The sequence below is a fragment of the Panthera uncia genome, assembly GCF_023721935.1.
Source record: "Panthera uncia isolate 11264 chromosome B2 unlocalized genomic scaffold, Puncia_PCG_1.0 HiC_scaffold_24, whole genome shotgun sequence".
Classification (NCBI taxonomy): domain Eukaryota; kingdom Metazoa; phylum Chordata; class Mammalia; order Carnivora; family Felidae; genus Panthera; species Panthera uncia.
Genome location: NW_026057580.1, coordinates 26180343 through 26207762, shown reverse-complemented (window position 1 = coordinate 26207762; position 27420 = coordinate 26180343). Strand labels below are relative to the sequence as shown.

Here is a 27420-nt window from a genome sequence, read left to right as displayed (position 1 = left end):
AAAGATATGGTTTGATGACAGAAGAAAAATGCAGCATGATTTTCACCCTTAAGTAATTCATTCAATGAGAATTTATTGAGTATCTTCCTCAGGTTCTATCAGATACACTTATATATGAAGAGGAATTTGGGAGATGAGAAAATGATGAAACAGATATATATAAAGATAAATTGTGAAATATAATGAAGATGCTGTAATTGATCTAGGAACAAAATATTGTACAAAAATCATAAGTAAGAAGTTCACGTAACTATGAAAGCATTTATAAAATGGTAAAATCTGTCTTTACCTACATGTTTTTGATTTGAAAGTTATTCGGTAATTTTTTTAAAAGTAGAAAGGAAGTATAAAAATGTAAATTACAATAACAATGACAAATACAGCAGGTATAAACAAGTTTGGGAACAAATACCACTGATTCATGGTTTATAAAACTTGGAAAGCAGGCAGATTATTATAGACATTAGCTTCACTATTTTATGGGGGAATAAATATTTGGCAAATACATTGAGTCAGTTATGTGGTTGAGACTAAAGACTACTTCAAATGTGACTAAATATTTAAGAGAAACAATATAACATATATATAACATATATGTGATACCACATATATACATCTAGATGAACACATAGTTTAAAAAATGATGGATAGTACATCAACTCAGTTACTCAGGTGTTTTCTCTGCTGGTGCTGTTGGTAATAGGATGCCTTTCAGGAGATACCAGAGGGACAAAATAACCCAAATTCTGGAGTAGCATAGCGGAGGATTTCATGGTCTACTTCATGTTGTGAGCAATTTATAACATATTTTTTTTAATTGTCCAAAGTAGGTGAATACTTCTTAATTTAACAAAATGGAAACATTTTCTTTCACTAGAGACTCACGTGTGTGTGTGTGTGTGTGTGTGTGTGTGTGTGTGAGAGAGAGAGAGAGAGAGAGAGAGAGAGAGAGAGAGAGAGAGAGATTCCAAAGGGTCATTCCAAGTAGCATATGGTGATCACCACGGCGACTTCTAAAGAGAGTAGGGTCAATTAACTGATATGCCCTTTATGTCACTGAGCTCCATAATAAGTTGGACATGTACAGTTGGAAATTAGCACTCACTAACTAAATTACTCTGGTTAATAGGGGTGAAAATAATTTGAAATTTCCTAGGAAATTCCACGTGGGAAGAAAGAATAATACAAACATTAGAGACAGCAAAGAAAAAATTAAAACTGTGTAATGAAGCAGGAAAGGAACTTGTGACAATGAGAATTTTTTGAGTTGTCCATAATGAGATTATCAATGTGACCTCTTTGCTTTATACCCCTCTGCTATTTCAAATGAAGTCTATGCCACCCATAAATAATTTTAAGAGTGGATATTTTAGATTATTTTAATAAATTTTAAGTTTTACATTAAAATTGACAATTGGCAGGGCACCCAATGTGAGTGCATTGGGCTCTGCTCTCACAGCATGGAGCCTGCTTAGGATTCTCTGTCTCTCTCTTTCTCTCTCTCTGTCTCTCTCTGCCCCTCCCCTATTCATGCCCTCACTTTCTCAAAATAAATAAATAAATAACTCAAAAATAAATAAAAAATACATAAGTAAGTAAATAAGTAAATAAGTAAGTAAATAAATAAATAAATAAATAAATAAATAAATAAAATTGACAGTTGGCAAATCCAGGGATCAAGTGGCTGCACTTAGGACCACAACACAAGGAGACATCTGATTCTGTGTCCTATTTGGGGGAATTTGTCATTAGCCAACATGATATATCCACTTGTAAGCTGACTTAAGTCCTTATTCCAGACAATAATGTGGGTACAGAGGGTCCTAACCACCCTGCCCCTGCTATTGGACAAACTATGCAGGAAAATAGAGAATGATGCTTCATGAGGTACATTTGTTTTAGGAATACAATATGAATATCCATGAGAAATTGTATGAACTAATAATGAGCTCAATCTTAAAAACTTTGGATGAATGCCTTGTTTGGAACTGATGGTTGCAAACAGAGGGTTAGTTATAAACAGTGTGGTTGGTGCAGGATCACTAGCAATTTTTAGGTAAGTCATTCATAAAGTAGGGGCTGAGTACTGAGAACCTTGAAAATAATGGTTTCACCCATCACATACATACAGCTACTAAGGAATCAACACCTTTTGGGAGAGGGAAGAAGAAATTCATGGCAGATGTGCTTAGTGTATAAGGACCTGTAATCTGCCGTAGGATACCCTGGACATGGAACTTAATACCAGGAAATTGCTGGGAGACCACTGGCCATGATATTCCCAAAATTAGGCAGACATATCCATGGGAATATCTGGATGTATAAAATGTTTACTTACATTGAACATACCTATACCAGTACATACCTGTAGTGATTAAGAACTTGACCTTTGATATGAAATTACCTGGATTCTAATCCAACCCTATGATTTATAGTCTGTGTAACTCTGGACATATTTCTATCAGTCCCCTCATCAGTAAAATGAAGCAAATAACATTATGTAGCATAAAGTAAAGTTGTGTGTACAGAATTAGATAATCTATGGAAGGTACTTTGCATACCCGTGACCTAAGAAGCAATATTAAAATTATGACTTCAATTCCATTACTATTCTTGTATAGAGATACTTGAGGAAACACTGAAAATACTAATAGTCTACCTTAAATTGTGTGGTTGTTGATATCTTTTAAAATATTTGTACTTTGGGGATTTTTTTCAAGTTTTCTTCAGTGAACAAGCTGTTTTGAATTAAGAGGAAATTTTTCTAATTGTCAAATTATTTCCCAGTCAAAAGCATTCTTTTGTGGAAGATAAAACACAATTGATAATTCCTAAGAGAAAGTTTCCTTAAAAATCCTTTTAACAATTTAACACATGAATGCAATTCAAATTAGACTCTATTTCGTGCCACGCTATTCTCTATAAAATAACTGGTGAAAACTGATATGTTTAACTTATATTTTACCTTAGGGTATAACATGGGAATAGAATGTTTGGGGATATGTAAAACTAGATTTGATATTTGTAATGACTTTGTTTTGAATTTCTTATGTTTAGCAACTAATGATTGTACTTGAAATAATTAGCTCATGATACCTTTGTAATAGCTGAACATCACATATCATGTTCTGAAGGTCAGTGGTTAAAGTAAATATCCTCAATGGAATAAATGTACCTTTTTCATAGAAGATTAAATAATATCAACTGAGTGCACAGTCTTTTAAGCAGAAATCTGAATCACGTCAAACCAATTCACCTTCCAGTGTGTGCATCTTGCATTCTTTTAATTTATTCCCTGTGCCCTTTTCTTTGCTTTTATTAGATGTAGATTCACTCTTCTGTAATGTTAACTTCGGAATAGTATATGTCAATTTACACTCAAGATTTTTCTAATATTTTTAATTTCTTAATTTTTTAAATTTTTTATTTATATACATATATATTATTTTTTTTACACTTCTTGCTATCTGTCCCCTGTTCTATCTAGTGTAACTTGCTAGGGTACAATGCTCTTTGTTATAAAACATGGAAAAGATATCGGGCAGAAACATGAAAAGACTACTCACTGCCCCATTCACAATCAACTTATAAGATAATGAATTTACTGCAAAAGTAAACTTTTCTTTTTTTCAAAATATATTTGGAACTCTTGTTTAAGAAATACTTCAAGAGATCGTACTAAATTACTGTAAATGTACTTACTGGTCTCTGGACACTTGTGTTATTCAGGATGGCTGTGATGTCTGCCCATATTCAAATGAAACTTGGAGGTTTATGTTATAAATCCAACTGGAGGTATAGTATTGTTTTTGAAAATAAAATTTAAACATTCTGGAAGACATTGGCTAGCTATTCACCAAGATTAGATTTAATAAATAAGTGTTATTTTAACTAGCCCTGAATGAGGACTGAATGCAGAGACAGCTAGTTGTCATCCAGTATCCATTCTCACTTATTTCCATCATAAATGGAACCCCTACATTTTAGTCTCAAGGCTACTCAGCCTGAAACCACAATTATAGCTTCCATAGCATCCAGGGCCACGGTGTAAGTACACTTTTCCCAAAGAAATGTGACCAGAAATGGCGTATGAAACGCCTGGCAAATGTCCTTGAGAATAAGATTTTTGCTGTCTGCATTTTCTTTCTCTTTTCCCTGGAGTGGAATTTAGAAGTGATTATAGGCAGCCTTCTTCATCAGCACACAGGAGAGCAACATCTTAGGGGCTGCTTGAGTTCAGAGAGGAGGAACCAGGATCTCTGGATGAGTGAAGAGATGAACCACCTATTCCTCTAGCTGCTTATAGCTTAGACTCTTACTTGAGAAAGAAAGAACTGTTCTTCATGTGTAAGTCACGTTTACTTTGGTCTCTGTTGGAACAGTCAGACATTATTTCAAATGCTCCTTAAAATATAAGAAACAATATTCATTATTAAAATAAATTGGTGGAGCATTTTTAGTGTACAAATGTTCTTCAATTTTCTCAAAAGTCACAAAATCCTGTGACCTCACTATTATTATATAAGTCTCACAGATAAAGAAACTAAAGCTTGGGGAATTCTGCTCTATCAAAAGTTACCCTTGGCTCAGTCCATTGAGCATCCAACTCTTGATCTTAGCTCAGGTCATAATCTCACAGTTTGTGGGATCAAGCTCTGTGCTGACAGTGTGGGGACTGCCTGGGATTCTCTCTTTCCCTCTCTCTCTGCCCCTCTCTGCCCCTCTCCTGTTCTCTCTCTCTCTCTCTCTCTCTCTCTCTCTCTCTCTTTCTCTGTCTCTCTCAGAGTAAATAAATAAACTTTAAGCAAAAAAAGTTACCCTAATACATGAGTTCAAATATAACACACCTGGAAGATAGAAAGTTTAGTTTTGAAAATAACCAGTAGTAGCTCACAATAGGTTTTGCTGTGTTAACTTTTCTCCTTTAAAGTCTTTATCATTGCTAACACCTACCTTACTGGATCCTGGCTGGAAACCTAATGCTTGGCCTCTAGGAAGTTGCTTAATATCTAAGGACCTCAGCTTCCTCATCTGCTTGTATAAAGGGTGATTGAGGAGGTGAGAGGCAAATGTGCTTTTTAATAGTAAGTTACATTTTGTTCGTGAACATCAGCCTAATGGCTCAACTGTAGAGATACCTAGTTAGGCTCCCTTTATTTGAAAACCTTTAAAATAAGTATCATAATTTTTGGGGTGCCTGGGTGGCTTAGTCAGTTAGGCGTCTGACTTCTGCTTGGGTCATGATCTCTGAGCTGTGCCGACAGCTCAGAGCCTGGAGTCTGCTTCAGATTCTGTGTCTCCCTCTTTCTGCCCTTCCACTACTCGCACTCCGTGTCTCTCAAAAATAAATAAACATTTAAAAATTTTAAATGAGTATTATAATTCATATACGAATGCCACACCTCTTAGTATTAAATGTGGCTAACAAGTAGTCCTTAATAACCAGTGGGAAATCAGCTTAGGAAGTATGGAGAAAGGGGCAGTATGAAGAATCCTCTGATTTAACCACCTCAACACCTAGGTACAAATGAAGCTGACCCCAGAGATAATGAGCAGCTTACCTCCCAGCAGAATCCAAAGAGGAAAGAAATGTGTACTATACCCTATGAGTGGTGTAGTTGTTCAGGCAATCATTACTTCTCCCTAAACTGAGAAATGGGCACTAAGAAAACCCCTTTAAGTAAAAACTCCTAGTTAGAGATAGGAACTGTGCTTAGGAGGGGTTCCTGGGTGGCTCAGTGGGTTAGGCGTTGCACTCTTGATATCTGCTCAGGTCATGATCTCACGGTTTGTGAATTCGAGCCCCCATCAGGCTCTGTGCTGACAGCTCAGCTCATTCTCTTCCCCGCTCATTCTCTCTCTCTCAAAAATAAACATTAGAAAAAAAAGTGTGCTCAGGGACACTTGGAGAGTAGATTATTAGGCTGAAAGGTGTTACTGTTAGATTTGAGTGGGTGGGGCTGGACAGAAAAGCAGGGACACTGTCCCATCTCTTTCATGAGCTTCCCTGTATTGAAATGATGGAAGTTTCTTTTTTTTTAAGATTTTTTTTTAATGTATTTTATTTACTGTGAAAGAGAGAGAGCATGAGTGGAATAGCAGCAGAGAGGGGGAGGGAGAGAGAGAATCCCAAGCAGGTTCCACACTGTCAGCACAGAGCCTGACTTGGGACTCGATCTTACAAATGGTGAGATCATGACCTGATCTGAAATCGAGAGCTGGGCGCTTCACCAACTGAGCCACCCAGGAGCCCTGAAATGATGTTAGTTCCTAGTCAGATAAGCACATGAACATGGGTCATACAGTTACTTATTGGAAATCAATAGCAAATTTGCCTTTATTTATCCAGTTTAGGTCTGTCCATGTTACTTTTCTAATTAATCCCCAAGTAAAGCTAAAAATTACTTTTTAGTTTTTATCATTAGATATTTAGTGAAACAACTACAAGTTTATTGGGGATAGGAGTCAAGAAAAGTAAAACATAATTAATATTATTTATGTTCACATTTTAACCGAAATTCTGCTTCCTTGAAACCCTAGAAAAATACAAATCTGGTTGCAAAAGGTGCCAGGTTTGAATCCCAAGTTTGCTGAAGCTGCTTAAGGTCTTTTAAACTCAGCTTCCTAATCTGAATTGTGAATAATGTGTAAGGTTATTGTGAGATTAGAGATGATACACATCAAATACCCGGCACACGTTAGCAAAGTATATGGAATTGTGTGCTGATTTGCTCTGTACCTGTGCTGTATTAATCAGGATACAATAATCGCTTGGGTACAGTACTAGAAAAAATCTGATCTAATAGAAATATGTTGTTGGTTAAGCTGAGGATACATAGCTCATGCAGAATCAATGCCAACATAATACTTAACCACCATCCTTTTAATGTACTCCTATTGACCAAAATGCAGCAGCAAACAATTGAGAAGATGTGAGTATGAAGCTAGATGACAATCTGGGCCAGTGGGGACATAGCCTGGGATATAAACCTTGGTTTTCCATACTTTAATGGTGAGCAAGTAACCTTTTCACCACTTCTCAAAAACTGGCTAGAAAGTTCTGGTTTTCTCAAAGAACAGTTATAATCTTTAGTTTATTTTCTGAAAATTTTATTCGTCACGCACAAAAATAACCCTTTTCTTCCACAACTGAGTGTTGTACACTGAAAAATTAATGGCATTTCTGTAACTTCTTTTCAGGGGCTTAGCATTTTCATTTAGCTGATTAAAATCTATTGCAGATGATAATTATGCCAGCTTTTAAAAAAAATCATTCAAACACTCAAAAATGATTTTAAAATCTTTAAATGTACCAGATTTTTATTTCTCAGAGGGTTTCTACTTACAGAAAATTGCTTAGATTATTCCCTTTTGTCATATTCTAAGTAAATGTTAAATCAGTGCAAAATGGGTGGATTTGTATTTCTAAAAATAACCTCTTTCACAGGAAGAAGAATTAAGGAAGAGTGGGGAAGCCAAGTATGCCCACTTGAGTGATGAACTTCATGTATTAATTGAAGTGTTTGCTCCACCTGGGGAAGCTTATTCACGAATGAGTCATGCACTGGAAGAGATTAAAAAATTCCTGGTTCCTGTAAGTGTCTTTCCTTTTTCGCAAAATTGTTTCTCATAAGCTTTTTAAAATGTGCCTTTGATATTCACTGACTTTCTAGACAGAAAGTCATACTGCAAACTAATTATTTGTTGAGTTGATAAGAAGGTTAAAAAAAAAAAAAAGAATACAACAAATGCTTAGCGTAGGACCTGGCATGTTGTCATCACATAATGATGGTTTGACAGTATCCTCAGTATATCACATGCCATACACCAGTTCATGGTTATGAAGAATAAGACAATTAACATAATTATATATATATAATTGAAGTTGTATACTTTTCTCTTGTGTCTTAATCACTTGGTAGTTGACATGTATTCTTGGCAATTTTTAATTAATAGAGAAAGCAGATGTAATGGGACAGGAAAGATTAAATATGTAATATTTGTAACAAGACAATGATGTTATTTGAAAATATCAAATGCATTCTTATCTGACATTATGCCAGGTGTTTACTCATTATAAAACACCATGTCAAATAATCAATATTAATAGAGCCAGACATTTGTTGACCTCAAACAAAAATTGGGAAAATAAACTCATTGCGCTCTATGAGAGCACCAGAGAGCATTCATTTAGTAAGGCAGCAAATTCAGGGTTGCACATTGGATAGAATTCTCTACTGATTTTCTAAGAAATAGAGGAAGGTTAAATGAATGAAGCTTTTATAAAGGTTGACAATTTAGCATTCTAGGAAGAGGTCATTCAAATAGAAATCTTGGCATCAGGCTTAGAGCTGGGAATAGGATAATTGGAAGAGAATGCTGAGTAAAGTTTTCTGGAGTGCCTGGGCAGAAGTCTTTGGCAGAGGAAGAAGACAGTAGCTAAGATTAATCTGTTCAATGAAGGAACACTGTAGATTTCTAAAGTAAGCAATAAATTCAGAGGAAATGGTGGGTAAGATCCATTGATTGGCAGTGATTTTGAGAATGGGAAAAGAGAAGAAGAAAAACAGAATTTCAGAATGTAAAAACATCAATATCTAACCACATAATGTATTTATATGCTCAGTTTAAAAATTTCTTTCAAGACAAGGTTATAGAATAATCCCATACCACTCTGTTTGTTCCCTAACTATATATGCACACAGAATTTCTGCACAATTTATTATCTGGTGCTTATCAAAACACCTTCCTAAACAGATCCCATATTTCATAATCATAAGGATGCTATATTCTTTCTTCCATTTGCCTCCAAACTAAATGCCTAGCTGTTGGGTACACGACTTTCCTATATTTAGCTCAGATCAGACCTCTAGTGATATAGGTGGTGTAGGAAAAGGCTAAGACTACTGATATTACTAACTCATTTCATGCCTATAGACAGATAATTTAAATTCTCATAGCTTCAGCTTATTCATCTTTAAAAAGAAGATAGGGGCACCTCGGTGGCTCAGTCGGTTGGGCGTCCAACTTCGGCTCAGGTCATGATCTCACCATCCATGGGTTCAAGACCCGCATCGGGATCTATGCTGACAGCTCAGAGCCTGGAGCCTGCTTAGGATCCTGTGTCTCCCTCTCTCTCTGCCCCTACCCCGCTCAAGCTCTGTCTCTGTCTCTGTCTCTGTCTCTCTCAAAAATAAATAAACATTAAAAAAATAATAAAAATGTAAAAAATAAAAAAAGGTAATTATAAGTGACCTCTATCACAGTTTTTATGAATATTAAATAGGGTAATGCATATGAAAGGACAGAAAATTATCAAGCACTATATAAATGGATGTTTTCAATCTGTTGTATTATAGTAGGTAGAATCTTGGGATAACTTTTTGAACTTATATGTAGAAATTTGAAGTTATATGTAGAAATTTGATGAAATATGTAAGATGAAATGCTATTTCATTGCTACATATATATAGGTCCTAAGTTGTAGACTAGGTTAACCCTATTTTACTATAAAAGCCAGTATTACATCTCACTTACATTTTCAGCCTTGTGATGCCTGTAATCATTTCATTTATAACTTATCCACTAAAATATATATACTCCATGAGGGCAGGGCTGGTAGTGTCTGTCTTATATTCCCATCATTCAGCATTGTGCATGGCACAATTTGTTTGAGAGTCTGACTGATGGAATGGCTGATTAATAGGCACCAGCAGTGATGCAGATATAAATAGCTATTAGGTCAGGTTGGGGGAATAGTACCTCACAATTAAGATTCTCTCTCTGTACACATCCAGATGAAGACCAAAAATCTCACATTGGCTAGCGTGACCTGTTCTTGCCTGTCTCTGGGATTTTATCTCTGCCTGTCCAGCTGCTCACTTTCTGTGCTCCAGATATGCTGGCTTCTGTTCATCCTGTATTCCAGGCTCTCCAGGGTCAGTCCTCACTAAGGCCTTTCAAGATTCTTCTCCAGAATACTGACACGCCTGTCATTCAGATCTCAGCTCACAAGTTAGCAATGCAGGAAATTCTTTCCTGACCACACGGTCCAAAGTAACCTCCCTACATTTGGACAGTCCTATTATATTTTGTTCACAATATCACTGGCTGCCTGATTTAACAGTGCAATTCACTGTTTTGTTATGTTTTAGCTCTCTTCGCCTACTTATTTTCCTCATAGCTCTTATAAACTATTATACATATATATAATACATATATTATATATATATACACACACATATATATATTACTTATTTGTTTATTATTGGTTTTCCTGCTAAAATATAAATGTCATTAGGGCAGATATTGTCTAGCTTCACTGCTTTATTCTCTTAATTTGAACAATGCCAGGCATGTGGAAAGTAAATAAATATTTTTTAGAGGTGCCTGGGTGGCTCAGTGGGCTAAGCATCTTGGTTTCTGCTCAAGTCATGATCTCAAGGTTCGTGAGTTCAAGCCCCACATTGGTCTCTGCGCTGACAGTGTGATTCTCTCTCTCCCTCTCTCTGCCTCCCCCACTTGTGCTGTCTCTGTCTCTTTCAAAAATAAATGAATAAACTTAAATTTTTATTTTATTTATTTTATTTTTATTTTTTAATATAATTTATTGACAAATTGGTTTTCATACAACACACAGTGCTCACCCCAACAAATGCCCTCCTCAATGCCCATCACCCACTTTCCCCTCTTCCCCAACCCCCATCAACTCTCAGTTTATTCTCAGTATCCAAGGGTCTTTTATGGTTTGCCTCCCTTCCTCTCTGTAACTTTCTTTCCCCCTTCCACTCCCCTATGGTCTTCTGTTAAGTTTCTCAAGATCCACCTATGAGTGAAAATATATGGTATCTGTCTTTCTCTGACGGACTTATTTCACTTAGCAAAACAACAATAGCCAAAGTATGGAAAGAGCCTAAATGTCTATCAACTGACAAATGGGTAAAGAAGATGTGGTTTATATATATAATAGAATACTACTTGGCAATAAAAAAAAACAATTTTAATACATAAATATTTTTATATGGGTGAATGGGTGAATAAATGATGGAATGAATAAGCTTTTAAAAAATAAATAACCTGGGGCTCCTGGGTGACTCAGTGGGTTAAGTGTCTGACTTCAGGTCACGTCATGATCTCACAGGTTGTGGGTTCGAGCCCCACATCGGGCCCTGTGCTGACAGCTCAGAGCCTGGAGCCTGCTTCAGATTCTGTGTCTCCCTCTCTCTCTGCCCCTCCCCAACTCATGCTCTGTCTCTATCTCTCAAAAATAAACATTAAAAATTTTTTTCTAAATAAATAACTCTTCTGGTATCTCTCAATGTTGTATTAGCAGATTTTACAATCAGTGAAAGTCCTTCTACTTGATAAATTTTTCCCACTTGCCTTGTTTGCCTTAGCACCAGGCAAAGGATGGCGACTGTCTACTTCATCCTTCACCATAACCAGGGAGGCAAACATGAACAACCAGTTCTTTTGTTATTATAAAAAATTACTTGGTGATCCAAGTTTCTTTTGACATTTGATATTAAAGTCTACAGAAATGCTAACATATCAGGACATTAAAATTTACCAATATAGGAGGTGAAGAATTATAGCCAGTCAGAGGCATGCTAGAACTACCTAGAAAGCTAATGTAGACTAAGATACTCGAGTCCCACTGCCATCTAATTCCTCTATGAAATGGAGTGTCTTTCCATGGTCAGAGTTTTTATATTCCTCCCCCACCCCAACATTTCTTTTCTTTTTTTTATTTTGAGACAGAGAGAGAGAGAGAGAGAGAGAGAGAGGGAATGAGTAGAGGAGGGGCAGAGAGAGAGGGAGAGAGAATCTCAAGCAGATTCCACGCTCATTGCAGAGCCTGATGCAAGGCTCGATCGCATGACCCTGAGATCATGACCTGAGCCAAAATCAAGAGTCAAACACTCAACTGACTGAGCCACCCAGGTACCCCCCACCCCAACATTTACCCAGTGTGCCCTATATCCAGAGGTTGTAATTGTCCAAGACTGCTGACTTGAGAACATACAACTCCTCATGAAATGTCTGCATGTTGTAAGATGTTGTAAAGCAACAGAGTTTTAGTACTTTAAATGAATTGTTAAAAGGCAAAATAATTATTATTACCTTGGGAGAAAATTTCTAACTTGTTGATTTCCATCTAGTTACTAGTCTTATCAAAACAAGTTGAGAGGCAGGTCAATAAAACATCAATAAATTGCATTTTCCTAATTTTAAATCTCTAATACTTTGAGCAGATACTCTATTAAAGTTTTCATCTATTGCTAATATTTCTTACAAATACAGATTAGGCAAATTAAATTGATTGACAAATAGTGACAAAAAGCATATAAAATCCTAAACTAATATATGTTTCAATAATGTTAATGCCCTTCTCTTCCCTTATAGTGTATAAAGGGGTAACCAAATATTGTCCTTATTATTATTATTAGTAGTAGTAGTAGTAGTACTTTCTTTTATGTTCAGGCACTAAGACTGCCACGTATGGTTGTGCCTTGCCCAATGCTAGGGGACAACATTTACATTGTAGTTTGCGAATGAGACCCCCTGTTATCCTTGAATTCAACTTCCCTTTTTCCAACCCTAGTCGTCAGATTTCCTTAAAATAATGATGCTGTATTTCATTTTCCTAAATCAGTTAAAATCACCTTCAAATAAGTTGAATTAGGAAGTTTTACTTGTGCTTAATAATCAACTTGTGATTGAAGCATAGTACATTGTCTCATAATTAGAATTTATGAAGTTTCAGCAAATTCTGCTCATTGAATGTGAGTTTATTCATTCATATTTTGTTTTTTGGGTTTTTTTTTTGATGTTTATTTATTTTGAGAGAAAGAGAGAGAAAGAACACACCAGAGCAGGAGAGGGGCAGTGAGAGAGGGAAAGAGAGAGAATCCCAAGCAGGCTCTGCACTGACAGCATTGAGCCCAACGTGGGGCTTGAACTCATGACCCGTGAGATCATGACCTGAGCCAAAGTTGGAAGATCAACTGATCAAGCTACCCAGGTGCCCCCATTCTTTCATAGAAAAGATGAAAGGATAAAAAAAAAAAGAAAAAAAAAAAAAAAAAAAAGAAAAGATGAAAGGATGGGTTTCCACACAAACAGGAAATTAGATTTGTGTCACAGGTAACAAAGAGATTACTTTGTTACCAGCTCAAGAGTTAGTTGTTGACAGAATTAAGAGATCACAATATTCATTTCTACCAAGCCTGGTCATGGCCTCAGAATCTTTCCCAGTGCAGTATGCTAAACATCACTATAATATTAACAGAGCTGACAGAATTTGAAAAGTATTTGTCATACCTGGAATATGCCTTTAATGATCATTATTAGAAATTTGTATCATTTAAAGAAAAAGCATTATACATATATATATATATGCACATATATATATAAAGATAGATAGAATAGACTACAACATAGACTACATTATATTGTACATTAGTAAAGAATAGAATATATTAAAACAATTCAACATAGAAAAAAATGCATCATTCCAGGTTGTTTCTTTCCTGCATCAGATTGGATGTATGTCTTGGTGACAGTAGTGATTCTCCAAATGGGGCAATTATCATTTCTGGTTTGAGATTAGAAACCTGTGTAGGAAACCTCTCAAGAATGTGACTATGGAGGAAAAGTAAATTCTTTCCCTCTTTGTAGTAAAAGCAAAGAGAGGATATTCTTGCCTTCTCTTCCTCAAAGACTATAATCCTAGCTCTGACATGGGAAAATGGCACTGATTGCTTAATATTAACAATCATACAGGAAAGCAAATAAAAGGAAAATAGAAAAGAAAAGAAAAGCAGGGCATTTTTCAATCTAGGAGATAGAATATCTAAAACTTTCATGCATTGAAAAAAATTTTATAAAATTTTGAAAGATTATAAACCTAAGAATGTGTCCCTGAAATGCATGTTATAATTTGATAAAAAGTGGTAATTTGGGCACAGTCTTTTATACAAGTGAATATGTAGGGAAAATGATGTATTAAGTAAAAACCCACCAGTCAACAAAAGTACCGTTGGTAGTTGGCAAGACCTATAGACAAGGTGGGGGATGGCAGCTACGTTTTGCCTGGCTGATGACAGCAGTTCAGCTTGTATAGCAACAACATCCTATAGGCAAGATAATGATCAGTAAGAGAATAAAAAAAATAAAATTCAATGCAGAGAAGGAAACAGAGTCCACACCTGGGTATCATTTCTTCATTGTTGTGGTGGTTGCTAAAATGTTATCAAGAGGTTCCTCAAATTACTCTCTTCAAAACCAGTTAATTCTCTTTTCTCTCTCATAATAGTGTGGCAACTGATAGCACTAAGCACAAAGCCACATGTATTTATGTAATTATTACTTGCTCAGAAATTGTAATGCCCCCGATTTCGAATCCGAGAGACCACCAAGGAGCTGATACCGATGCAAACGCACAAGGGTTTATTTGCAAGCTCGAGCTTGGGCCCAAGTATACCCAACACAGTGGAGCAGGGACTTGGACCCCTAGGTTAAAAGGTGTAGCAGTTTTATAGGGGCCAGTGGCCAATGAGATTGTAACACACACAGAAAGTTGCATAGTCATGCCAGTCCACACGCAGGTGGCCAATTGAATTACAATTTACCCTATAGTAACTGTTTGAACTAGCCTATTATCACTCTGGTCAGAATTGGCGTGCAAGTTTGGCAGGCAAAAGGCGGGGTTTATGAATTGGTGCACAAGTTTGGCGGGCAAAAGGTGGGGTTTACATTCTTTGGAGGTTAGGGGTTCTGCATTCCTATTTGAGCCGGTTTCCAGTAAGGGTGTGCTCAGCGGCTTGACTAGGGTGGGGGAGTGTCTTAAGCAATAAGTAGGTCATGTGGGGGTTATACATGAGATGGTGGGTGTAGCAGAAAATGGAGTTAGTCTTGCTCTGCTTGTCCAGGGGTAGGGGATTTTTGTTAAATTCCTTGGATCCCACAAAATGTTTCCTGTATTGCTGTAGTACTAGGATCATATTCTGATTATATTTGGAGAAATTTATAATCATCTAACATTAAGTATTTCTCCTTATCTGGTAAGTTGTAATAGATAATACAGACCTATGACTTAGAAAATAATTAAAATTATTACTTGTTCTTAGAACAGAACTAATAATTTTTATTATGTAATTATAACATTAATTATAATAACATATAATTAATAAGAATGACATTGTAATAATACAGTTTATTATTGTTGTTGCTGAAACCAGGGCCACTTTACTATTGCTAACTGATTGGCATAAACTGAAAGACAGATAAAAAGAAGAGTGGATAATTATTTGAGTTTGATTTTCCGCAAACCCTAATACAAGTATCTTCTTACTCTTCATAATACAAATAATCAAATGTTCACTTTATGAATCTAGGGTCAGGATGTGATCATCTCCTTTCTATCTTAAGAAACAATTTGTCACTAATTATTTCTGGTCTCATTTGACGTCAGGGATCTGAATTCTCCAAACACATTCTTTTTAGGAGTTTTTATTATTTTTTAAATGCCCTGCATTCTTCTCTTGTTTCTATCACCACCTTGGTTTCAACTTGATGATTTACTTCTTCCCCATTAACTGACATTAAATCACAATAATTGCTTTTGCAATTCCAAGTTTAGTCATTAACATGAAGGCTTAGCAACATTCCTAAGGTTATTTGTGTTATTAAAGATATGTGATTCCTAAGGATACAGGTTTAATCTCCAAGGCAAAAAATCTTTACCTCTTAACTTCATCTGATTCTTATTAGTATAAGGAAATTTGTAGAGGATCAAATAAAAATTTTATATTATATTCAGAACATTTACTGAATGTTAATCCTACATTTGTACACAGGTACATGACAAACATATGCCAACACTGACCTGCAAATACTTTTAGAGATGGCAACAACTTTAAAAGACTCGTGACTATTGAAGAATTTGGTACAAAAAAAAAGAATCCAGGGAGAAAAGTAGCTCAAAAATCAGAATCTGTTAAATAAAGTATATAATTTTTAGCTGAAGAGTATAAATAAGTAATATCAATGGTCTAATCAATGCAAGGCAGAAGGTTTGTTTAAATACAATTCAACAAATATTTTTGAACGTCAAATATATGCTAGGCATGATTCTAGGAATTTGTGTCACATCGGTCACTGCCCCTGTGGAATTTATGGAAGCTATTTTCAAGATTTGAAAGATAAATATTATGGAGACGTATTTAAGAGAGAATGGAAAATGGGAGACCAGATTGGATAATAAGGACAATATGGACAGTACTAATGACAGACCAGGCAATGTTGATCAAAAAGAAAGTGTTAATTCTAGAGTCAAGAAAAAATGAGAATTACTTCCTAGGAGCGGTTCAAGATGACAGTGTAGGAAGATCCTGAGCTCACAGTCTCCTGTGAACACAACAGGTTTATCATGACATATGGAATAATTTACTCAGAAAAATATCTGAAACCTGGATGACTGATGCCTCCACAACAAAGGACAGAAGGGTGGTGTCAAAATGGATAGGAGAGGCAGAGACACAGTCTTGCCAGGAAAAATTGCACTCTAGGCATAACAATCCACAATTAGGAGAGATCTCAAAAATGCAGACATTTTCCTTGAGAAGTGAAGGTCTGTGCTCCATGTCAAGCACTCCCACCCCTAGATTTTGTTCAGGACAGATGAGCCCCCCAAAACCTTCAGGCAGTTGTCCAAGAAAGCAATAGAACTGTAGGAAATGGAGAACCCACTCTTAAAGGGCTCACACATAGACTGACTCATCCCAGGACTTAGCATAAAAATGCAAACTGGATAAGCACTTGGACCATGTGTGAAGGACAACTACTTACTAATCTTGGGGTGTCTGCTGACGAAGCAGGAGCTTGTTGGAACTCTCTCTGGGACAGAGACACTAGCATATGCCATTTTTGTGATTTCATGCTAACTTGCTAATGCTGGCACTGGCAGGCATCATTTTGGAACTTTCCTCTAGCCTGTTACTGCTGTGAGATATGGTTCTTGGAAAAGATAAACAAAAGTGACAAACTTTTAGTTATACTCACCAGTAAAAATAGAGAGGACTCAAATAAAATCAGATGTGAAAGTTACAACTTTATCACAGAAATACAAGAATCATAAGAAAGTACTACAATTATATGCCAACAAATCAGACAAATAGATAAATTCCTAGAAACACACAATCCTCCCAGACTGAACCATGAAGTAACAAAAAATATGAGTAGGCCAATTTCTAACAAAGAGATAAAATCTGATCAAAAATTTCTCAACAAACAAAAGTCTCAAGATCAGACAGTTGCACTGATGAATTCTGCCCAACATTCAAAGATTTAATATTTATCTTCCTCAAATTCTTCCAAAAAATTGAGGAGAAAACAATGCCTCTAAATCCAATTTTTGAGGCCAGCATTACTCTGATACCAAACTAGACAAGGACACACACACACACACACACACACACACACACACAGAAGAAGAAAGAAAGAAAATTACAGGCCAGTATCCCCGATGAACATAGATGTGAAAATCCTCAACAAAATATTAGCAAACCTAATTCAGCGGTACATTAAAGGGATCATACACCATGATCAAAGGGGATTTATTCTAGGGATGCAAGGATGGTTTGACATCTGTAAATCAATCAGTGTGATATTTCATGTTAACAACAAAAAAGGATAAAAATCATGACAGTCTCAGTAGATGCAGAAAGAGAATTTATCAAAATTCAATATCGATTTATGATAAAAACTCTTAACAAATGGGTATAGAGGCAAACTTTGTAAACATAATATAGGCCATATATGACATATCCACAGCTAACATCATACACTGGTGAAAAACTGACCGTTTTTCCTTGAAGATGAGGAATAAGACAAGGATGCCTGTTCTTGCCACTTTTATTCAACATAGTATTGGAAGGCCTAGCCACAGGAATAAGACAGGAAATTGAAATAAAAGTCATCCAAAGCAGAAAGGAAAGGAAAAACTATTTGCAAATGACATGGTACTGTATATAGACAACCCTAAAGTCTTCACCAAAAAAAAAAAAAAATGTTAGAACTAATAAATGAATTCAGCAAAGTTGTAGGATACAAAACCAATATACACTAATAATAAGCTATTATATAATTACATATATATAGTTATAAATATATATATAATAGTGTATATGTATAATATATATTTATAATAGTGTATATAATTATATATACTAATAACAAGCTATAAGAAAGAGAAATTTTGAAAGCAAGTCTATTGCTTTATAAAGAATAAGTACGTAAGAATAAATTTAACCAAGGAGGTGAAATATCTGTACTGAAAACTCTAGGACACAGATGAGATAAATTGAAGACATAATAAATGGAAAGATATTCTGTGCTCGTATATTGGAAGAATTAATATTGTTAAAATGTTCATACTACCTAAAGCAATCTACAAATTCAGTGCAATCCCTGTCAAAGTTCCAATTGCATTTTTCACAGAAGTTGAGGAAAGAATTTTAAAATTTGTATGGAGCTGCAGAAGATTCCAATACCCAAAGCAATCTTGAAAAAGAATAACAAAGCTAGAGGTATCACACTCCCTGATTTCAAACTATACTACAAAGCTATAGTAATCAAAACAGTATGGTCTTGGCATAAAAACAGATAAGTGGAATAGAATTGAGATCCCTGAAAAACAAACAAACCACAAACATATGAACAATTAATTTACAACAAAGGAGCCAAGAACATCAAATGGTGAAAGGGCAATCTCTTTAATAAATGGGGCTGGGAAAACTGGACAGTTATATGCAAAAGAATGAAATTTGGCCACTGTCTTACATCATATTGAAAAATTAACTCAAAATGGATTAAAGACTTGAATGTAAGACCAATATACATAAATTCCTAGAAGAAGTGGTAAGCTTCTTGACATCAGTCTAAGCAACATGTTTGTGGATCTGACTCTCAAGGCAAGGCAAACAGATGTAAAAGTAAATGAATGGCACTATTTCAAACTAAAAAACTTATGCACAGCAAAGGAAACTATCAAAATGAAAAAGCAAAATGAAAAGACAACCTATTAAATGGGAGAAATATTTGCAAGTCATATATCTTATAAGGAACTGATCTCCAAAGTATATGAGGAACTCATATAACTCAACAACAAAAAACAAACAAACAAACAACCATATCAAAAAATGGACAGAGGATCCGAATAGACATTTTTCCAAAGAAGACATACAGATAGTCAACAGGCACATTAAAAGATGTTAAACATCAGTAATTGTTAGGAAATTCAAATTAAAACCATAATGAGATACAACCTCACACCTGTTAGAATGACTTATCAAACAGACAAGAAATAACAACTTTTGGAGAGGATGTGGAGAACAGAGAACCTTCATGCACTGTTAGTGGGAATGTAAATTAGTATAGTCCATATGGAACACAGTATGGAGATTTCTGAAAATATTAAGAACAGATCTACCATATGATGCTGTTATTCCACTTCTGAGAATTTACCTAAAGAATGTGAAAATACTAACTGGAAGAGATATATGCATCTCTATGTTTATTGCAGCATTATTTACAATAGCCAAGACACAGAAACAACTGCAGTGTTCATTCATGAATGAATGGATAAAGGGAATGTATTATATTTATATATAATGGAGTACTACTCAGCTATAAAGAAGGATGAAATTCTGCCTTTTGCAACAACCTGGGTGGACCTGGAGTGTATGGTGTTAGCTGAAATAAGTCAGATGGAAAAAGACAAATACCAGAGGATTTCACTCATATGTGGAATCTGGAAAACAAAACAGATAAGCAAACAAAACAATACAAAAACTCACAGATAGAACAGATTGTTACCAGAGTGGAAGGATGTTGTTAGGTGGGAAAAATGTGTGAAGGGGGCCAATTGTATGGTGATGGATGGTAATTACACCTGTGGTAGTGATCACTTTGCAGTATATACATTTATCAAATTACAGTGTTGTATACCTGAAACTTATATAATGTTATATTCCAGTTGATCTCAATTTAAAAAAAAAAGGAAAATCAATTGCATACAAGGAATACTACCATACAGACAAGAGTCGGTTATTCAGTGAGACCAAGAGACTCCAAAAGAGAGAATTGGGACAGGGGTCTGAGGTGAAGGGTGTATGAAGAAAGAGAAAGAGCGTGTTTTCATTAGTTTCTTGAAGGTGTTGGTGACCCACAGTTAAAGAGTCTATTTCGTAATGAATATTTTTTAAATGCAACAAGAAAAAAGTAGAGAATGGCATATTCTAAAACTTACAGTTTTTGCAAAATCATGTATTTCTGAAATTATCTTCAACTTCTGTTCTAGCAATTAGTTTTTACTTCTCAAATAGCTTATTTTGCAGCTACATAAGATACAATGCAAGCTTATTTTGAATTGCTGTTCTTTGATTAACTGATCTCATTTCATGTTCAGCAAACTGCAATGGAAATATATTGATTCCCGTTGAGAATATTCGAACTAGATATCCAGGGAACTTGGAAGAATCCTTACTCTTCTAAGAAATATATCTTTTATATCATCTCTAATCTTTGTTTTTTGTCCTTTCTCTGTCTGTTGCACCCAATTTCTCTACATAGTGTATGTGAAGATGCATATACAGGTGACCCTTGTACAATGTGGGGGAGGGGTGTCATCTCCACCATGTAGTTGAAATTTTGTGTATAATTTTTAACTCCCCCAAACTTAATTACTAGCATCCTACTGTTGACCAGAACCCTTACTGATAACATAGTCAATTAACACATATTTTGTATGTTTTATATACTATATACTGTACTCTTACAATAAAGTAAGCCAGAGAAGAGAAAAAGTTAATAAGAAAATCACAATCATAATATAAGAAATTACATTACATTTATATGTACTGTGTTAACCAAAAAACAACAAAAAAAACATATATAAGTGGACCTGTGCAGTTCAAACTCATGTTGTTCAAGGGTCACTGTACAACTCCTTAAAGGACAAATAGAAGTGGGTTACTGGATGTTCTGTCCTCAGTATTGTACAAATAGGAATTGGTTTTATTTTTCTGTAACTACGTCATCTCTTATTCATTACCAACAGTTGGAGCAAATCACAGCTTTCCACTCATCCTCCTATAAAAAGAGTTTCAACTTGGGGCTTCTGGGTGGCTCAGTTGGTTGAGCAGCCCACTTCGGCTCAGGTCATGATCTCGCAGTTTGTGGCTTCCAGCCCTGCGTCAGCTCTGTGCTGACAGCTCAGAGCCTGGAGCCTGCTTCGGATTGTGTGTCTCTCTCTGCCCCTCCCCTGCTCATGCTCTGTCTCTCTCTGTCTCAAAAATAAATATAAGCATTAAAAAAAAATAAGAGTCTTAATTTATACAATTTTAAGTCCAGTTAGTTCTAATTTATGATTTCAATTTCAAGTCCAGTTCAAACCTCCACTCCTCCCTGAATTTACAGTTTGGGAGTAGCAGTGGGAAGGGAGGCGTGGTCTATTCGTTTATCTCCTCCCACTTTCTCCATGCTCCAACTTCTAGTGCTCCTAGAGCTCCGTGAATGGTCTTGGAGATGAGGTAGGAAGTGATAGGAAATTAGAGCAAGATGGGCTATAAAACTGGTCCTGTGGTAATTTGGTTGGTTTGGTTGGTTTCAGTTATTTGTCATTTTCCTCTGATGAGATTTATGGATGATAGACTAGTATTGTTGCCATTCCTCAAATAACTTGCCTTCTTCTTTTCAGCTGAGCATGTCTGGGAAGAGCACAGGGATCTGATGTGCAGTCCTTTTCTCTCAGAGGTGTCTTGATGCTATTCTCCCATCTTCTTGCTTCCAGGGTTGCCTGTGAGCTTTGTCCTGTGTACCTAATATCTTCATTCTCTCTGAGAACTTGAAGGGTTATTGTACCTTGTCCTTGGGGTTTAAGAATTTTACCAGAATATGCTGAAGCTGGCTCTTTTCTCATCATCTAGGCCTGGAAATCAGTAAACTCTTTCATTTCATAGTGGCATTAGGTCTTCCTTTCAGGGAAATTATCTCCCTAGTATTTGTAATATTTCTTTTCTCTACAATTTTCCTTTTTATTCCTTGGTAATTCCTACACCTTATGGCAAGTCTCCTGAATCTTTTTCTTTTTTTTTTTTTTTTCAGTTGTCTTTTGCTATCAATTTGCATCCTCTTCTCATTTTGTTCATGTGTCCATATGGTCTTCTAAGCCACAAATTTAGGATTTAGCAATGATGATGCTGTCTTCCATTCCCTTGAATTGTTTACATGGAATCATGCAGATATTGTGCTTACTTTTTTTGTTTTGTTTTGTATCTTTAGAAAATACTATAACTGTATTGGCTTAGGTATTTCTTCTGTTCTTCTGTCTAGGTTTGTTTCTATCCTCTCTGGCAGCTTTATTTCACTGGACAGGTTTTCTGACTGCTCTTACTCTCTCCAGATGCTCTTTCCATTTTTTTTCTTTCTTTCTATCTTGATGTAGGCCTGTTTTTTAGGTACCATTAGTAATCACCAGTCCTCCAAAGCGTTAGAAAGTACATCAGTCTTCCCCACTTGGACCAAAAATGTAGAACTAGGCAGGCCACCAAAAACTTGGTGAGAACTTGAAAAATACCTTTGTGTTCTCCAGTCTCTTTTGACCTTCCCAGACTCGAGGGCTCATTCATTCTGGTTCTTCTTAGCCTCTTGCTGGCAGGGAGAATAGGCCTACTCAAAGCAAGTCTGTGCAGCAACCTTATGCTCAGATAAAGTATATATCTTTGCAAGCCAAATTATTTCTCAAATATTCACTCTACCATTACCATTCTGGGGTTTTCCAGCCCTGGATTTCATGTACTCACTCAACCCACACCCACAATCAAGGCCTATGCCAGGCAGTTTTCTTACGTAGGTCTCTCAGAGAACTCAAAGCCTATCATGCATATGAGCTTCTGAGGGTCTCAGCCTTTATTTCAGCCAAAATATGCTAGTATGTTACAGTGGGTAAAGAAAGAGAAAGGCTCTGCATTTAGGTCACTATCTTCTCAGGATTACTAAGGTCTTCCACAGTTAGTTTAATGAGTTCTTTTTATATTTAGCATGTGGAAGAAATAATCCAATGTAACTTTATAGGTGCCAGACATTGGAGTTTGAACTCTGTATATCATGTGACAGTTCCAAGGTGAGTATTTTGTTTTGTAATGAACCAGAAATTACGTATTTAAAATACAATACGATAATATATTCCACAAGAGAAAAAGCAGAGTATTCAATGAACATGTACCCCTATAAAGACCAGATACACAGTCATTTCCATATGCATTATACAGATGTTGTCAAGTTAATGTGCACAAATACTAGTGAAGTCCTTTCCTTAATGGTGGAAATATTAAGATAAACCTATTTGGGAATTCAGAGTATTCACTTAAGTGATAAATGTGTCAGTAACTATTCTTATTTGCCATTAATAGTCAATTATGAGTGTAATACTCATTTTACTATGGTTTTCGATAGAAAAAATAAAATGCTAATAGCTTATTTCTACTCTCTTGGTGTATATCTTTTACCAGAGATTTTTCTTTTGGGAAGAAACAGTGGCATTTGTTTAGAATCTATGACCTGCTAGGCATTCTGGTGGGTAGCTTATCGACATTACCTTTTGTGATCCTCATATAAGCCTAAGGGTGTATAATGCTTATGAGGAGGTTGAGCCTGAGCAAGATTGTGTAGCTGCATAAATAGCCTGAGTAGCATGGCATAATGAAACCCCCCTGACTTTAAAGCCCTAATTTTCTCACAACAGCGCATTGTTTTCCACATTAGACAATAAAAGAATAGAATGTTTAAGATTTGATCCAGTAGACCTCTGCATTTAATTACAAAGCTATTAATCGGCAACAAACTACACTTGAATAAAACACAGAAAATATCACCTTTGCATAGTTCCATTTGGTTTTTACCATTGGGTGTTTTGAGCTTCGAAGTCTGTGTGTGTGTGTGTGTGTGTGTGTGTGTGTATAAAATAATCACTTATGGTATTTCTATTTATAGAACCAATCATTGTTATTAATATTATATAACTATGGAAACTTGTCCCTTTTTAGGGCAAATTGCTTTGGAGATTCTTGAAAATCTCCAAAAGAGCAGTTTATTCTTAGATTGCTGCCATTTTCCAGATGCCCTTCATTTCTTTACTTTTTTCACTTTCTCTATTAGGAAATTATAACAAGAATAATAGAATCTTAGAATCTGTTTTGTTTCAACCACATCTTTGATCCCAGAGTCCACATTCTCCAACTAGTATTTATCTTTGTTTAGATCAAAATAAATTTTGAGCATACAGATTCCTATAATAATTTTACCCAACCTTATCAGTCCTATTAGTGAGGGCACATTGAAGATGATAGCAAACACCTCGTGGTATTAGCCCACTTACTAGGGTGAGTTCCATTTTATCTTCTCTTCCCTTCTTAGTACTAATTTATGTTTCATTTGAGAAGTTTGAGAAGCTTTAAAAAGACATGTTATAAGCAAGAGTAGATTTCAGAATCAGAGTAAGATTCTTTTAAAAGTGAAAGGAGGACCGCCCATAAAGAGAAGTAGCCAACTACTCTCCTTAAACCCATATTTAAGCTACAGGTAGGACAAGGTTTTAGCTAAAATTAGTCTGCATGAAAAGTACAAACATTATGTTATTCCAAACGCATTTTTATTTTTTTAATTTATTTTTTATTGAAATTCCAGTTAGTTAACATATAGTGTAATATGAGTTTCAGGTATACAGAATAGTGATTCAACACTTCAGTACAACACCCAGTACTCATCACAAGTGCCCTTCTTAATCCCCATCACCTATTTCACCTAACCTCTTACCCACCTCCCCTCTGGGAACCATCAGTTTGTTCTCTATAGTTAAAAGTCTGTTTTTTGGTGAGCCTTTCTCTTTTTTACACCTATGATCATTTGTTTTGTTTCTTAAATTCCGCACGTGAGTGAATCATATGGTATTTGTCTTTCTCTGATTTATTTCACTCAGCATAATATTCTCTAGCTCCATGTCATTGCAAATGGCAAGATTTCATTTTTTTTTATGGCTGAGTAAATATTCCATTGTAAATATATACCATTTCTTCAGCATCCATTCATCAGTCAATGGACACTTGGGCTCTTCCCAATTTGGAAAGACCTATTTGGCTATTGTTTTTAGTGCTGCTATAAACAACACGGTACATGTATCCCTTTGAATTAGTATTTTTGTATTCTTTGGGCAAACACCTACTAGTGCAATTGCTGTATCATAGGGTAGTTATATTTTTAACTTTTTGAGGAACCTCCATCCTGGCAAACATATTTTTAAATATGAAACACACCTACTGTCTAAGAAATAAATAAAAGACCATGTATAAGAAATATGATTTACTTAAAAAAATATACTGAATTATTAGAATTAATAATTAGCTAGTAAGTCCACAAGTTTCTGATATAAAGAGGGTAACTCTTTCTCTAGAACCTAGATGCCCTAACCAAAATAGGGCAAAACACAGGTCATGCCTATAAGAATGATAATATCAACCTTGGGTTCTATGAGTAGATAGTCAACTTCAACTTCTATGAGCAGAGATAGTCTTTTTTTCCAAAAATTCTTCATTTAGATGCTCTGCTACCCTGGAATTAAATCCAACCTAGAAAGCATTTTCTATGTTAAAGCTTTTATCCCCACACCTATATATTCATTTAATTCATTTCACATTCATTTAATTGTAGAGCTAGAAAGAATTTTTAAGTTCAGGGCAATTAATAGTTTCCAAAGCAATTTAGATTTTAATGGTTAGAAAGAAAATAATTGAAAATACTTCTTTTTTTTGCCAATCCCCTAAAAAATTTTCAGAGCCATGGGTTTCCAAAGAGGGTAGTTTGAAAACTACTGGTGGAATCTGACCCTCATTTACCAGTGAAGATACTAAAGGTGAGCATGGTTACCTGAGCTGTCCAAGGTCAGGCAGCAAAAGATGAATGGGTCAGATGCCTTCTTGTCAGGAAAATTATCAAAATATGAAGGCCCAATTGCTAAAGATCTCTCATGTTCTATCGGAGAGGATAAAACAAGTCACTTGCAGATGGCGATGGTTTAAGTTAGCATTAGGCTTCTCTGTATTTGAAGCATCCTATATGCCTATTTCTTATCACACAGACAACTCTGACTTATTTTCTTTCAGTAAGTGTTTGCCAATATTATTTTTAGTGGCAAAGCAGGCACAGCTTTCCCTTCTCGTTCTTAGATGCTCATTAATTCAGTAATATCTTCATAAGTCTCTTCTACCTGGTAACTTCTTCCTTGCTTCTTTCTTATTTTCATGGCACAAATGCATTGTCCTTGGTGAAAAGTACTTTGCAGTTGTTTTAAACATAGGTCAAGAATGTGTGACAGAGCTTTTATAGTAGGAGTAGGAACATTAAAATAACATATTTTGAAATTATACATTGCCAGGCACTCTAAGGAATACTCTTTCATCTAACAGCAAGCTGATGCCTCCTTACATTATAATCTGGTCATTCTCACAGTTAGCAGTAATGGTTAATAATGCAACATATTAAGATATATTTAGAAAGTAGACTGCAAAAGGAAAAAAAAAGGATTGACACAATAATGAACGTATAATAATGGTTATTCTCAGGAATAAAAACAAAATACCATTTGAAATGCCCACTTTGGGGTTTCAGGGTCGTCTCGCCTGGGTAACAAAGTTATAGGTTTAACCAGTATTCCATACACTATGGAGAGAGTGGTTCTATTTCAGTGAGACCCTTCTGGTTAAAGTGAAAAGTGATTCACTCAGATTAGGTCAAATAAGCATGAATGGAGGGAAGGGCATAATAATAAAATGGTATATTTTTTATTTTATATTAATAGTTATAATTATTATATAGTTATACACACACAAAAACACGTATGGAGAAAGAGAGAGAAAATGAGACAGGCAGACAGCCTAGGGGCAGATTCTCATGGAAATCTTAAGAGTAGGAAAGATAGTAATAAAAGGTCTTACAAAGAACTACATCCTGGGTGTCCCAGGCACAGTAGGGTCTCTCGAGAAGTATCTTCAACATTAAATGGTCCACTTCTCTGTGTGTCTGTTCATTTCTCAGCTTCTTCTCAACTGTCTTCTTTACCTACCATCCTTCTGTCACTTTCCTGTACATCAGTCATGCTTTGTGACTCTTCCAAACTTTGTTTTGCCATCAGAGCCTCACTCCCTCTCACTCCAGGCCCTTGAGATCTCTCCTTTGGGCTAAAGCTCCCACTGCTGCTTTTTTGTTCTATCTTCTTGTATTGATCTGTGATTACAGATTCAAGGCAAACAGCTTGGAAAATTGGCTTAAATATCAAAAAACTTTTCAAACAAATGTAAATCTTCT

The 27420-nt window shown here is 35.6% G+C and overlaps 1 protein-coding gene across 2 annotated transcripts in view; it reads left to right on the top strand.

Moving 5' to 3' along the window:
- The window catches only part of KHDRBS2 (KH RNA binding domain containing, signal transduction associated 2), a 583082-nt gene that overhangs the window by 290917 nt on the left and 264745 nt on the right, over window positions 1-27420 (top strand). For both annotated transcript variants that reach the window (XM_049653859.1, XM_049653858.1), the window contains exon 4: window positions 7448-7594. In XM_049653859.1, the coding sequence (XP_049509816.1) occupies window positions 7448-7594 (147 nt within the window). The remainder of the gene's footprint in view (window positions 1-7447; window positions 7595-27420) is intronic.